Source organism: Tamandua tetradactyla, chromosome 7 (assembly GCF_023851605.1).
Source record: "Tamandua tetradactyla isolate mTamTet1 chromosome 7, mTamTet1.pri, whole genome shotgun sequence".
Classification (NCBI taxonomy): Eukaryota; Metazoa; Chordata; class Mammalia; order Pilosa; family Myrmecophagidae; genus Tamandua; species Tamandua tetradactyla.
This window is the reverse complement of record NC_135333.1, coordinates 22,601,857-22,617,776: the sequence shown is the minus strand read 5'-3', so window position 1 is coordinate 22,617,776 and position 15,920 is coordinate 22,601,857. Positions and strand designations below refer to the sequence as shown.

Sequence of the window (15,920 nt, the reverse complement as noted above, 5' to 3'; positions counted from 1 at the left end):
TGTGTAGTAATTATTATTCCCATTTTTCAGTTAAAGAAATTGATGCTCAGAAAGAGTGCGTAAGCTGCTCAGGTGGCACTAAAAACCTCAGGTCTGTCTGACCCCACTGGGGGCTCTTCCTGCTGTATCAGTGATTCTCGGTCCTGGTGGAGCACTGGAATAACCTTAGGAGCTTTTAAAAATCACTGATGTCTGGGTCCCACCCCAGGCTAATGAAATGAGACTTGCTGGAAAGGGGGCCCAGGTATCAACTTAAAAAAAAAAAGACCCCTAGGTCATTCTGAGGCACTGTTAGGGTTGAGAGTCACTGGCTAGAGCATGCTGGCTGCAGCGATCCCAGGGTTTTCTGTCCCGAAGGTGTCCCCATCAATAGCTGGTTGACCTGGAACCTTGTTCATAGACAGGAGATTCCCCTCCCCCGTATCCCTGTCTGCAGTACCTCCTCACTGTCCGATAGGGATTGCATGCTTTGCTTTCTTCAGGGAAGACTGATGTGCCCAAAGCCATCCCATTAGATCTAAGCCGGGACCTTTTGCTCAGTTGCATCATGGGCTGCCCGTAAACCGGCAGCTGGCTTGTTTTCTTTGTAGGCCCCAGTTGTAATGACCTTTGTCCATCTGTTTATTCCAGAGAAATAGTTCCATCCTGCAAAATCAGTTCCCTGGGGGATAAAGAAGTACACTTGGAGGGACTTCTTTTAATGGGGTGACCTGAAATAGCCTCTCCAAAGCTGCTACAGCTGTTTCTTTTCCCCAAACCCCTTCCCCACTTTGCCCTCTGACACTGTCCTTTCAGCCTCATGTTTTAAAGCTGTCTTTATAGTGTTCTTACTCATATACTTCTCTCCATAAGGCCTATTTGTTAATAATAATAATAATAATTAAAATAATAAGAACAGCCAGTAGTTTTGGATCATATACTGTATGCTGGGCACCCTACTGGGCATTTTCTATGTATTATCTCATTACATTGTATCTTTTCTGGGCAGCGATGAGAATAAATATGAGTCTGAAATTTGGGGATTTTTATCCTTAGAACAGGGGAAGTCACAATTGTGCAACGATTTTCTGGCATTATCGGAGCTGAGGTTCCATGGACTGTAGACGCTGCCATATTGGAAGCAATTGCCCTGGCCCTGGTGGGAGTGGGGGTAGTTGGCTAATTTAATAGAAAGGTATGGAAAGAGCAGAGAGCAGCCTAACAGCCCCCAGTATTCAAACTGCTGTGGGCCTCAGATACAGAAATGGAAATGTTTCATAATCTGATGCATTGATTAAGCAGATGTACTAGTAAATTATAATAGAGAGCTCTAAATATATGTATATTTTCAAGGTAATTGAAGCTCACCCATTTAAGGGCCAGTACTTTTTAAAATCTGAGCCATTTCCATTTCTCATGGAAATCTTTCTCAAGTGGATGGCACATTTTCTTGCCTTTTTGAAACAAAGCAGGTTGAAGGCGAAAGCTTTTATTGAAATTCTTGGAGTCCTTTCCTAAATGGTCCTCAAGTATGTGGGAGTGTTCATATCTGCTCATTATAGTTTGTCTTTCTTTTCCTTCAACAACTTTCATTCCTTTTTTATTTTTAATGAAGTTCTTTTTTCCTATGGCAAAAATAACACGTGTTCAGTATGAAATCCCACAAGACACAGAAAAGCTGAAGGTAAAGTTAGTTTTCATGTCTTGATTCTTTCACTAAGCCTGTCTCAAGTATCTTTCTGGTTCCATTTTTTCCAACTTCCTTTTAATAGGTTTACTGTACCAAGTTTGTTAGAACTATTAGTAGTAAACTATGGGTGATCATCTGCAGGGGTTTGGTACAAGGGTTCTGTGACATTTCCTTGGGTGACTTTTCTAGAGTCTTATTTAAAGAATCTTTCCTCATACAGTCTTTACAGTTGAGTGGTCCATGATGGTGGATCCAGTGAAATTGCTTTCTCATGTAATAGGATGAGTAATCTTGGAGGAAATTGGGCTGGCCAAGGTCACCCAGTTGATATGTGGCTTAGCTGGCTCACTTGATTTGAGGTGCATTTCTCATTTCGCCAACTTTTACCTGTGTCCTAGATTGTGGGGTTCAGGGATAGTGGATTTAGAAAAAAGGAGATGGATATTTGGATAACCAAAACCAAGAAAAATCCACCTATACCTAAGTCATCTAGGTGATGTTTAAACTTTTTATTTTTGAGAAAGCAAGCAGAATTTAGTAATCTCTTGAGCATATCAGATCCAGTCTCTGAACATCATCCTTAGATTAATACTGAGATGAACTCAGAAACACACTTGAAAGCAACTTGCATTATTATCTGAACATTGCTTGCATTTTTATGACCTGCTTAAAGATGCAGAGAACATAAATCTTGGAGGAAGGCTGTCTTATTTACTTGTTCATCTTTTATGCAGATGGGTTGCTTGCCTCAGAGCAGGGCTGGCCTCAGATGTCTGCTCCAGGATATTTTAGCTGAACTGTATGACTCTGCTAAACAAATCTAAGAGTTTTGGAGAAAGAAGAGCTGTGTCTCAAACCAAATGTTTTACATGGAGAACATCTGGGGAATATTGGTATTTGTGTGTACAGTACATCAGAAAACAGCTTGGTGGGATTCAGCTGGGATGTTTCTGGCCTGTGGTTGCTGGATTTGACAGTTTTGTTGTAAGGGAATGGTTCTTATGAAGTACTGCCATAAAAGCAATGCTCACTCCAAGAAGGAGTGTCCTTGTTTAGCTGCACACTCAACTTGTTCTGATTAGCTCCTTGGCCTGATCTTCCAGGACATTTGAAAATCTGATATCCAAGCTGGTTTTCCCCAAAACTTTAACACTACAAAAGGTGTATCTTGTGATTCCATAAGATTTGATGAAATGGGGAAACAGATGTCGCTCAGTGAAAGCAGTATTTGTTACAGAATCCAAATACCCTAGTGTTGCCTTTATTATCTTTAGGACCTTGGGGAGATTCCAATTTTTCAGTTTCAGTTTCCCTCTCCTGAAAAATAGATAGCCTATCTCATGGGGTGCTGAGAAGAATACAATAAAATGGGATGGCATTGTATAAATAGGAGGGGGTCGTTTACACAACCTCATGTTGAGTCCATGAGGCTTGTCCATGAAGTTTGTAGGCTTGTCCATGAATATAGAAGTCACTTGTGACAAGAGTGGAATCTGGGATATCATCTGGGTAAATTATCTGACTTCAGCCATTGTAAGTATTAGGCCAGGTTGGTGGTGGTAGTGGGTGGATGTGTGGGAAAGGAGTAATTCTTACAAAATTAAGAGTTATGATAGTCATCATGTTTGAGTAAGTTCAACTTAACATGCATTAATTGAATGTTTACTTTGGTGCTAGAGTCTCTCCTAGATATTGGAGACACAGGTGTGAAGGTATCAGTTATGGTCCCTGTCCTGCAGTTTCTGCTTGCTATACCTGATATTGACCATGAATGACCTTTCCTTTTGTTAGATTATGTGTTGACTCCAATCTGGGTACCATGCACAATGACTGGTGAATATTTTGTAGATGTGAGTATTATTTGGCATAGAATGTGGCTAGACTTCCTGTACCTTTCTGCAAGGTAAGTCAGGCACTCAATATGAGCAAGTGGAAAGGACAGTGGAGACACTTTCTTAGCTCTTTTGGGGAAATGAATAAATGAATAAAGTAAGACTCAATTCTGGATTGAACTGATTCTTAATGAGATGTGAGAGTGAGACAGGGAGGGGGTAGAAATGGGGAAAATTCATGGAAAGGCTTCTTACCCTCACCTTTGCACGTACACATCAGTTTGCCAGTGATCTCACAAAGGAACACTTTTCTAAGTAGTGTCTTAGTGTCACCTGTGCTACAGCCTGTGCATCTTCAGGGCCCATCTTGAGCCCCACCTGAGCTCTGAAGGCCATCTCTCCTTCTCCAGCCCACTCTGTACCTGGGTGTGTGCCTTCTAAGAAAACTTGCTCTTTCTTCCCAAGTCTACTCATTGACATCTCCTGGTGGAATTTAGGAGGCTCTGTTACCAGTGACTCATATAAGCATAAAATGAATTTACAGGGTTTAGGGTATCTCATAGTACCAGGCTTTAGAAAGCACAAAAACTAAGAGAGCTCTAAGGAAACCAGGCAGAAAGAAGAACTGCCCTTGACTTGAAATACCAGACATTTTCAGACCAATCAAGATTCAATTCTGGGAAAGAACATCTTATTGGCCAAATTCTAAGGTCCTGTGTCTACCCCTCGGCATGGGGAGGGTAAGCTGCCTTGACTGAGAGTATCTTTAAAATTGCACCCGATAGGCTGGAGTGGTCTCCAAAGCAATGTCAGGGCAAGCGGTGCAAGCAGACTGGACTTTCAGCATCTGCTGCCCTTTCCAATTGGATTGTAGGCAACTTAAAGAGCAGGTCTGGGTCATGTTCACCAGAACTTGATCGGTCCTTACCCAGAGCACATTTTCCAAATTGCCTACTGGGGGATTGACTTGCTGCATCATTTTTGGATTTTAAGGACACAACTTCCAGACCCTCCTGTCCAATCCTGCCTTTTGCTCCGCTCCCTTGGCTTCCCCTACAGAGTGCAGCATGCAGTGCTGATAGATGTGCTTCCAAAGACGGAAGTGGTTTGAATACTAGTTTTAAAAAAGGTTTGAAGTGCTGTTTGCCTTTGTTGGGCCTTCATCTCCGGAGATGCTGATCACCTCACATTTATCAAACATCTGCTCTGTGCCAGGCTTTGTGCTGATTGGTTTGTCCGTGTGGTATGGCAGTTAAGAGCACTGTCTTTGGGTTTGGTGAGATGTAGCTCTCCTATTTATTAGTTGTGTGCCCAGGTCAAGTTATTTGACCTCCTTCAGACTCAGTATGTAATATTGAGAAAACAGAAATAATGATTTGGGTGGGGTGGTGCCTACTGCCTGACACACAATAAGGATTTGATAAGTGGTTGTTCTTTTTTATCATTGTGAGTTATTATTGGACATCATACCCCGAACCTTCTGGAGTTGGCGCTGTTATCTCCATTTTAAAATTGGTGAAATTTGGGCTTGGTGATTTGGGGGAAAGTAGGGACGCGATACGTGAGTGATTGTCAGGCAAAAGAAGACTCAAGTGGCCATGCTGGGCTTTAGGTTGGGAGCCATGATCAGATGTCTACTGTGGTTTTATGTTTACTAGAGGGCCTTCATAATATTCAATCATGTCAGCTTCTTTTGTATGCATAATGCACCAGGCACTTGCTGGGCCTTGGAGATGCTGTCATGACTAAAATAGAAATGTTCTCCGCCTGAATGAAGCTTCCGAGTAATGGCGATCCCAAGTCAGCTTATGCCCGGAGTCAAAAGCCCACTTCTCCACCCGGGCCTTGTGGGGCATCGGGAAATGCCCACCTGGGCCTGAGCATCCTCCTTTACGGAGGGGGGAGATGTGTGTGTGATCAGGCCGTCATCACTTGGGCCTGTGACAAGTATCCCCAGCAGATTTGTGGAGTGGTAATTAGAGGGCCAACAAGCATCCAGATGGATTTGCAGTGGAGCAGGCACTAGCCCGTTAACTCTGGATAATGGACAAGGAGAGCTTCCCTTTGAAGGAAAAGAGACTGCTGCTTGTGAGAAGATGATGAATGAAGCGTTGGAGGCTCTCCAGAGGCCGCCCGGGACAGATTCTGCAGCCTGTACTAATCCTCACTCCGAATCTGATATGTCTTTGCACACCCTAATTTCTGTAAATAAGTTTTCTGAATAAAAGGGACTCTATCAGGATAAAAATAAGCTTCTGAAGAATCTTCCCTTTCACTGTCTATTATATCACCCATGGTTAAACTATAAAATAAAATTTAATGCCATTCCTTTGTGGGTTTCTTCTTTATTATATTTTACCATGTTAAGAATTTTAAATATATATATTTTTTCTTTGTTCTGTTCCACCTGGGTCAGCTAAATTCAATGAATTGACTGCCTTTCCCTTTAGGAAAATTAATTCCAATTTTCAGGTCTCTTGGGTCTCTTGCTCATTGTTCCCAAGGTTGATGATTTGGTAGCAGCCTGGAGTTAATATTTAAAAGCAGTGTTTTCAGGGAATTAAGAAATAATGGTATGCAAACCTTCCAAGGATGCCTATTCAAGTGTGATATGAAATCAGGCTTTAAAAATCGAGACAGGGTTTGTCTGAAAACAGTGTCCCAAGCATGTCTGTGCAAGAACAGGCCCCTGACATTTGATGGAGGCGAAATAACGTGCCGTGCTATGAAATGAGGTGTAATTTGCCAGCATGCTTAGGAATAACTGTCACTTTCCATCTTGGTTTATTAATAATGCAGCAGCCTGCCTCACATGTACATGTCTGGCCTTTCTCGGGCAGTTTCAGTCTTGCTGCTGGCTGTGGCTTGGGATTTGGTTAGGACCACTTGCCCTGAGTATTAATCCTTCCTGGAGCAGAACTCGGGGCTCCCTTCTTGTAATTCCAGGATTTCTGTTAACTTTGTGAACTTGGGCCTGTACTTGAACCTCCCTGGGACTTGGTTTCCTCATTTGTAAAAAGGGAGTTGGTGATGAACATTCTAAGGTCATTCTAGCTCTGACATCCACTAACGAAAATGGTGCCCCTACTTGCCCTCTATATTCTTCACCATACACAGTCTTCTCTGATCTCCACATCAACTTTCTGAGGTTGGTACTATTAGCATCCCTGTTGGCGGATGGGGAGACTGAGCCTGTGAAATGATTATGTGAGTACCTCCTCTTGCAGGAGACGTCTGAAGCAGGTTGTTGTCATGCATGACAAGGCCGAGGTGCTGATGCTGGGTTTCTTAGCATTTCTGGCTGGGGCTCTTCTGGGCTTGGAGGTTGATAAATAAAAGTTGCACAATGCTAAAGCTTATACAAGCCGTGCTATAAACAGTGTCAGAGTGGTCGGATGCTACCAGCCGAGGCCGTCCAGCTTGTGAGTAACCTCAGCCCTTCTGTCCTGCCCCCCACACACCCCTAACCCAGGACTGCTGTAACGTGGAAGAAGAACATTTGCACTCTAGAATTCTGATTTGGTGTTGCATTGGCTTTTGGAAGCATGAATGTCCAAAAATAAACAGCTGCTTGGCAACTTGAATCCCAGCAAACAGCCCTACATTTTCAGTCTTTCTGTAAATGTGGTGTTGCTTGTGTTAGCATTTTTGTGTACTACCAGAGCCTTTTCATGCAGCGGCCTTTGGAGGCATTTACTGGAGCAGTCCCTGGGCCTGGAGAGACTTCCATAGGTTGCCTGGTAAGGGAAGGCTTCCCACAGCCCCTGGGGGGACCCTCTCTACACAGAGCAGGTAGAGCGTGAGGTTCCAGAGCTCATTCCTCTCCCCTCCTTTGGACACAGTCATTTTTACCAGGCTCGGAGCACCAGGTTGAGTGCACACTGCAAAGTCTCTTATCAGCAGCCAGCTTCCGTGGGCTGACATTATCGCAGGCTTGTCTTGGGCAAGGATGAGTGAATTATCCCCTGGGAGCAAACCTTCCATTTGCCAGGGGTGAGTTAAATCAGGTCACTGGGTCCCCTTAGGGAAGCAATTTAAAAAAAAATTCCCCTCTTAATGGATGGATGGGTCATTAATTTCCTTTTTATCAATCATCTAATGTGTGATATCCACGTTACCAATTAATAGGTGCTGTCATGACTGTGTTTACTCTAGTTCAAGACGATCAAACTTCAGAGCACAGCAGGATCCCCTGGGCAGCTTGTAGAAAATGCTGATACTGGGGTGCCCCTACCTGAATTCACTAAGTCTGGGGTGGGCCCAGGAATCTGCATTTTAAAAAGTCCCCCAGGTGATTCTGATACAGGTGGTCTGCTGAGCACCCTCTGACGAATCTCTCTTAGAGACTCTACTTGCACTTGCTGGGTTGGTTGCTGCTTGCCTCTGGCACTGCCATCTGGTGCTGACTTATCACTGGCCTTCTTTTTGCAACTCCTTTGTTTTCTTTTCTAGTCAGCCACGGCCACTATCTTGCATTTACGACCCCCAGTGCCATACAGGGAGAGTACATCTGCCCAGGATTTCTTAATCACTCATTTCCCATGCCTGTGGCCTCACCCCTTGACTTTCTTAGTTCAGTCCTTGCAGGGTTGATATTGGAGAGTCACAAATGACTGGACACATAAAAGAAAACCTTCCAACCCTCTCTCAGGGTCTCCTGAACAGGCCCTGGCCCAATCAAATCAAAACCCAACTTGCTGTTTAAATTCTGGGAAGAGAACACATTTTACAGCAAGAGAAATTTCAGCATCACCCTAGGAATCATCATCTCTTTTATGGGGAGATTTGGAAAGTAGAGGGTTGAGAATGAGTTACAGAGGATTGTATCTTCAGAGCCTCTTAGAAGATTAAAGAGGCTGGTAGCGGTGAATAGTATGATGCCATTCTTTGAAAAAAAAAAAAAAGCTCTTTCTTCCACATGCCGTGCACCCTGGCATTGGAGAGCCTCTCTGCAGAGCCTGCTGATGTAACTCTTGGCTTCTGTCTGAAAAACATCCATGTAGCGACATGAATTGAGAGGCCAAGGAGGAAAGGAAGAAGAGGCCCAGGGAACTGTGGCAATGCTGGCTTGGGTCTCTGTGGGGCTGGTTGCATCATGGCTTAGAGCATCTTGTTGGAGTTCTGTCCCGAGTTTGCCAGGCTCCCCACAAGGGCCTGGGGGCCTTTTAATGAATTTGGAGCTTTGGTTGCAAGTCAGCTTACAGGGTACCATGATGATGATGACCGTTGGAGACAGCTTTTCTGAGTGAAAGCCATTCACTGACCCTGGGGAGCTGTGGACCACGGCGGGCCATGTGGAGCAACACTGCCCCAAACCCTGTCCATCTCCTACTCAGGAACGGGGACTCCTCACACTGGCCTCCAAGCGTCTTGGCTGCTCATTCCACTGCAACTAGCCTCTGGGCCCCTTGGTAAGAAAACTTCTCACTGCCTCTGACCTAGTGCCCTGCAACATTGGTGGAACGTGGTGGCATGGCTGGGGTGAGATCACACCTTGTGAATGGCAGGGAGGTTCTCAGCTCCTGTTGCTGGGATTAGGAAGCAAACTTATTCTCACTAAGTGATACTAATGTGGTGTTTATGGCTATGTTTCTTCCCTGTTGCTCTGTTCTCCAGTCCCACCTCCCGGAACCACCCATTTGACCCTGTAAAAGTTCATCTGCTTGGATGGGGGCCATCATGCTGGGCTTTAGAGATCCTTTGGGAGCCTGATTCTGTCACCCCAGTATTATCCAGAATTGGCAGCCTCTGGGATCAGCCTGCCTGGCTTCAAGTCCTGACTTCATCTTTATAAGTTACCCAGTACCTCAATTTCCTCATCTGTAAAGTGGGGTTGAAGTGAAGATTAAATGAGGTAATGTAAACTGGCATGTGGTTAACACATAATAAATGTTAGCTATTATTACTATTCAGATGATTCCTGCTGATTAAAAATTTTGAGATGTCAGGGCCAAAGACAGGGCCAAATATCACACCTCACACTCCAGGTGTGGTCCCTGGGCCAGTGTCACCTGCATCACCTGGGAGCCTACTAGAAATGTAGAATCCCAGGACCCCCACCAGACCTGCAGATTCAGACCTTGCATTTAACAAGAGGCCCCGGTGACTCCTATTTTAAGGGCAGTGTTCTAGAATATGCCCTGCAGCCTGCCAATTAATGAGCACACAGGGGAGGCGACTTTTGAGGGAAGAGGGCAATGATTCTCTTGGTTAGAACCTCAAATACTTCCAAGCGGTCCAGACACTCCTTAACTTCCCAGAGCAGGCCAGGAGGAGGGCTGGCTCCCGCCCGCTCAGTGGCTGGCTGGATGTTCCCTTTAACATGCTCTTGCTGCAGTACAGATGTTGAAGGGCCAGGGAGAGGGATGTGCAGGTAGGTTGTGTAATTTGCTGAGGGCTCATCTCCCCTTAAACGTGGTTCAGAACCCTGTATCCCTAGGAAAGCTTCTGACAGGTCTCGTGTAGAATCATCCTGCTAGGTGGCCAGCATTTTACTTACATTAATTCCACTCCTCACCACAACCCCAAGAGGCAGGTATTGCTAACCCGATTTTATAGATGAGAAAACTGAGACCTGTGGGCTTTGGTGCTTGACCGAGGCTACTCAGCTGGTAAAGGTCACCCAGCCTTCGTACTGCTGTGCTTCCTCGAAACCCTGCCAAGGTGACCCAGCTCTTAGCACTCATGGCAGCCATTGTGGAAAAGGATGCCTGGCAAGCTGCTGGGCAGGTGGTGCTGGAGATTATTCAAAAAAGGAAATATTGTAAGGCTGGGCCTTACATTTAACAAGAGGTGGGAGTTGTCTGGGCTGAGTTTGTCTCTTAACTAGGCAGGCACTGCAGGGCAGACGTGGCTGTCCGTGGCCAGACTTTCTGCTGCATAAGGTTTAACCATTAAACTGTAGTGTGGCCTTATTTAAAAGCATACCATTTTATAAGACACATGGTGCTGTCTAGACTTAGGAACATTTATGAAAAGGGTTGCACTGCCTGTCAGACTCAAACACCTGAGTCCCCCGTGCTGCTTCTTTGGAAGGGGTAGTGAAATCTCTCTGACTTAGGCAGGAACAAATTGGAGTTTTCTTGGTTGGTATATGATTTCAGACATTTGGTAATCTCTTCCTGCTGGGCCTGTCTTTCTTTGTAGATGTGAGAATTGAGGGAAACTGGAGAGCAGGTGGTTTCCTCCATGTTGGGGGGCATCTCCATATGTTTCTTTGGTAACCTTGGCCATGAAGGTAATTTTGTGATTATTTGAGTTATTTTTGCTTATTGCCCATTTGTCCCCTTCCTGCCTTTCAGGGCTGGAGTGGAATATGTCAGCTCCCTCTTGGGTAGCCCCAGCCCTTATGCCTGGTACAGGTAGGCACTCAACAAATATTTATTGTGCTAGAGAATAAAAGTGAATGAATAATCAAAATTCATGAAGGCTAGTGATTATCTTGAAGCTTACTTTTATTTTTTCTTCTCATGGTAAGCAATATATTACCTTTGGGGATTGTTGTAGAACCATTATCCCAATATTGCTTATTTAGAGCTGTCCCCAAAACAAGTTATCTCCCAAGGTAGCTAGCAGTGCTTAGAAGACTTTCTTCTAAAGCAGTTCATATTTTCTGCAAAGATGCAGTATAGCAAAGTAGTTAAGAACTTAAGCTTTTGAATCAAACAGCCTGACTTAGAGTCTTGTTTTGGCCAGAACTAACTTGTATAATCTTTTGTAAAAACTTTCTTAACCATTGTATGTCCCACTTTTAAAATTCATATATAAAATGTGGGCAGTAATTCCCTTAGGAGTTTGTTGAGAAGATTAAATGAGATAAGGTATGTAAAGTGCATAAGATAGTACCTTACACATAGTAAGTGCTCAATAAATATTAGTTGTTGCTGTTACTGTTGAAGCTGACTTCTGATCCTCAGAGGAACCTTCTGTTCCCCTATTCAGCCTGATGGGTGTCGGTAAGGAGGAGATGGGGGAAGTCGTTCTGGGGAGGAGGGTGCTCTTTGGATTCGAGCTGTTCATGTCTCAGGGGACTCAGCTAGCTATTCAGAGCTTCCAGGCATTTCAGATGAGGGTGCAGTTTAAGGACCCAGAGTGGAGAGTCTCTTACCTTTGGTATACTTTGGGAACAAAAGACATTTTCATTACCAAGGCATTCTTTGTCTGCCCTATGAGGAAACTGGAGGGATTCAGGTTTACTGTGAGGAAGGAAGGAAGGAAAGAAGGGGGATAGGGAGGCAAGGAGGAAAGGAAAGAAAGAAGGAAAGAGAGAGCAAAGGTGGGAAGGAAGAGGGGAGGAAAGATGGAGGGAAGAAGAAAAAAGGTAGGGAGGGAAGAAGGGAAGGAGGGAGAGAGAGAGAAGGAAGGAATGCCCTATCACAGGCATTTACTCCAGGTTAAAAATGGCTGATGTTTATTGAGCCCTTCCCTTGGGCTAGACACCTTCTAAGCACGAGGCAAGCACTATTATCTCCCTACTTGACAGATAAGGAAACGGGGGCACAGAAAGGCTATGTAGCCTGCCCAGAGTCACACAGCTAGTAAGTGGTCTTAGCCAGGATTTAACCATTGGGCAACTCTGTCTCTCTATGCTCTGACTGTGCTCATATCTTCACAACAACTTCTTGGAACAGGCACTGTTTAACAGTTATTATCCTTCTCCTTTTGAAACAACCTTTTGAAAATGAGAACAACCATTTTTAGCTTGCTGGGCTCTACAAAAACAGGCCATGGGCCAGTTTGGCCTGTAGGCTGAATATGCAGCAAAGAAAGAAGCCAGATGATTTCTGATGATGCAGAAGGATCTGAAGAAGACAAAACGGAAAAAGTGTGAAGAGATGGTGGTGGCATCAAGGGTGACTTTATCAGTTAAGGGAGTGGTATTGGAGCTGAAGCTTGACTGATGAGAAGGATGCAAAGAACTTAGCACTGTGCCTGCCCCAAATGTCGAGCACTGATGCATGTTGGGTACTGTTACTGTTGTCATTATTGTTTTTTTGGTTTGCTATTCACTGGCAATGTGACCGCGGTGGGTTTTCCCTCCACTCTTGGGAGTGGAACTAAATGTCTTCCCCCTTAGCTGGGGCAGTTGCACAGTTGTAAGTGATTTCTAGCCTTGGACTATTCCTGACTTCCCATCATTTCTTTGAGATAGGTGGGCTGAATGAGCCTTCTTTTACATTTTCAATGGAAGATTCATTGTAGGAAGAGGGAAGCTTTTGTGCAGCGACAATAACCATGGCTATTAACATTTATTGAGCCCTTTTAGTTTCCCCAGTGCTGAGTGCGGTTTTTATTAGAATGTGGGCACTTTCCTTTTCATGCTGGACTGGAAGCAGTCCCCTGGATATGCACCGTGGGACTGTTGGCCGCTTGTTCCACTATTAGGGGGGAATTGACAAGTGGGCTTGTTTTCTTACCCTCCCGCCCCCCACCAGAATTTCAGTACCCTCCCCGACCTCTGGATGGTGAAAGAATTTATTCCTATTATCATTTGACAATAGGGCCTTCTCAAGGCCTTCTTTCTTGAGGCCAAGTGCAGCCTGCCGTGTAATCAAAGAGATGGCTTCTACCCTGGGCCCATCTTCATTTCATGGAGGAATATAGGAGTTAGTCCAGCAGCCACCCACATCTAACTTGTCTGCATGGCCGGTGTGTTTCCACTGTCTGCTTCCTGCAGAAACCGGCTCCCAGATTGCAGGCCCAGCTCAGAGAGAATATCAAGGCTTCTGATCATAGATTTACGTTGGACATAAGCAAAGGGAGGTTTTTCTTGCTACATACTGAATGGAGCCGTCAGGGGGGCCTGGGGTTGTTCTGTGCCTGGCAATGTGGTGAAAAGGGGGCCTTTAAGTTGGAAGGCTCACTGGTTTCTGTGCCGCCTCCTTTTATCTGTCCACGGGCTCATGGAGGGTGGTGCTTGCCTCTGGGTTTACTGCAGGGCTTCCTCTGCCTCATATTTGCAGCTTTGCCTATTTAGGATACTGAAGAAATTCTAAATCATCTTACTGTCATGCCTGTTTTGGAAGTATTGTTTTGGGTAATCTCTCCTTTTTTTGCACCAATTCCATTGCCCCTTCTTTGGGTTCTCATAACCTGATAACGTCAGCCCTTCCTCTCTCCTTCTCCTTCCCTTTCTATCCACCTACCTGCCTGCCTCAGGCACCAGAGATAAAGCTGTGAATAAGACCCCCACTAATGCAGAGACAAATAATGACAGGAATGCTTATTTAATTACAACTGGAAAGAGGACTGCAAAGGAGAAATACAGGGAGCTCAGCCTGGTTTTTTTGTGTGTGTTTTTTTTAGGAAGTCAGCACATAGCAAAAACAGTAATAATTTCTCCTTTCTTGTTGAGTCATAGATGCACTGATTATATTTTAAAAATGTTTCCGTTTATAGCGAGTGCTCGGTTGAGACCTGGCGCAGGAGTTGTAACTCCACAAATGTGAATGCATTCCTGCAGCGGCTGACCCAGCTTAACCCCGGGGTAGTCAGGGGGGGACAGTGGGCTGCTGCTCACAAGGACACTTTTGCTCCAGAGAATGTCATGTCTTTATAATTCGGAGGGATGGTGTAGCTGTCCTACGTGTAGGGAAAGGCGGTACAGGAGAGCACTGAGGTCACACGAGGGCCTGTTTGGAACTGAGCAGGCTTTCCTAAGTGGGCAGCAAATTGTCTGGGGGCTTCCTCAGGACTCACGGGTCCCTTCCTCCCCAAGTGGGTTTTGTCCCCCTTAGAGCCAAGGCGGGTTAAATTACCAACCAGCTTGTTTACGAGCAAAGCTGAATCCATTGGAGAACATATTTATCCTTGTTAGATTCCCCATTGTCATTTAATGCCTTTTTATTTATGTGTTTCTTCTGAGTAATGGCTCCGTGTGATAGCCCTGGCAGTCGTCTGGAGTTTGGATTTTCAGACAGCACTGGCACAGAGCTTTTGAAATCAACTGGGGCTGGGCAGGGAATCTAGCTGTCACTTCCTTTGTTTTACCCTGATTTTTCTCTTCAGCGGCCTTTTTGTCACACCACGTGCTATAGAAGGTGCCTTGGGCAGGAGGAAGGATGTAGGAAAGATTTGACTTCTGAGCGATTGTGTAAACACAGCACATGCCACCGAGTCTTAAGACCCAAGATTTGAACAGAACTGGTCTGGAGATGGGCCACGCGATAATGCTTTTCTTAGCCACTGCTGCAGCAGCTGTTTGCTGGAGCTGAGTGGTACTAATTCCACTTAACCATGTTTCATCATAGATACCCTGTAAACTGAGCTCTCCTTTTGCTTTTTTTCAAAGGATCAGGATTCCTGTAGTAAATGAATCTGGCCATGTTAAGCAGCCTCCACTTTATGAAAAAAAAAAAATTGCAACCCTGAAGCCCAGGCTGTTAAAACCTGATGTTTTCTGTTGCCGGGAGAAGGGTGTTTTTGCTATAAATGAAAGACATGACAGGGGGCATTTTGAAGCTTTGTTTTGGTTTTTGTCAGTTCTGCCAACAAGTAACATCTGTATTTATTTTCCAAACTCCCGCAATGGCTGATTTGCATCTGTTTAGTTCTCTGAGTAACATTTCATTTCCTGACTTTATAGGTTGCTATAAAATCCATTCGTAAAGACAAAATTAAGGATGAACAAGATATGGTTCACATCAGACGAGAGATTGAGATCATGTCATCCCTCAGCCATCCTCATATCATCAGTATTTATGAAGGTCAGTGATTTTTTTTCATCCCTGTATCAGTTACCATTTCTCATACCATGGGGCTTGCCAAGACTTTTAGATAATTGTCCTTCTGGGCAGAAGCCAAGTATTTTTTCTCTATGATGCAAAAATAGTTGGGTGTTGTTATCTCTTATTTAGTTACCTTGAATGCAGCCAGGCACACGTAATGCAGCTCCCTTTGGTCGCAAAATATCTCTGGCGGGTGCCTTATTCCATCTTACTGGATCTTTGACAGTTGCTAAGCAACCCGCCTTCTTGAAAGCCAGAATGTGAGACAGCCATGATTTCTGAAAAAATGGCAGCTCTCTGGGTGACCAAGTCACAGTGGCTACATTGTAAACATAATTTCTCAAAGCTGATGGCGATGATGGTAGTGTCCTGAGTTATTCAAAGTTAGGCTCTTTGAATTAGAAATTAACTCTGAGCAAGTCTAGGAAACACCAAGAGAGGGACTTGTTGGTAGAGCAGATGCTTTGCAAAGAGAAGCCAAGTTATAGTTGCTGTTTGTAGAAGGAAGGGTGGGGGAAAGAGCTTACAAAGTGCTCATGCTTTGGTCCTCCAAGGCTTTTTTTTTTTTAATACCCTATAAAAATTTACTCAAGCAGCATTTGTTTCTCGCAGAGATGATTGAAATACTAATGTAAAAATTCAAAATAGCTTCCAGTCCAACTCCCAGAGGTAATGGATTGAGAAATCTCTCTT

The 15,920-nt window shown here is 44.5% G+C and overlaps 1 protein-coding gene across 1 annotated transcript in view; it reads left to right on the top strand.

The window, feature by feature from the left end:
* Positions 1 to 15,920, top strand: part of NUAK1 (NUAK family kinase 1) — a 72,310-nt gene that overhangs the window by 15,911 nt on the left and 40,479 nt on the right. The window contains exon 2 of the mRNA XM_077168600.1: positions 15,086 to 15,206. Coding sequence (XP_077024715.1) covers positions 15,086 to 15,206 — 121 coding nt within the window. The remainder of the gene's footprint in view (positions 1 to 15,085; positions 15,207 to 15,920) is intronic.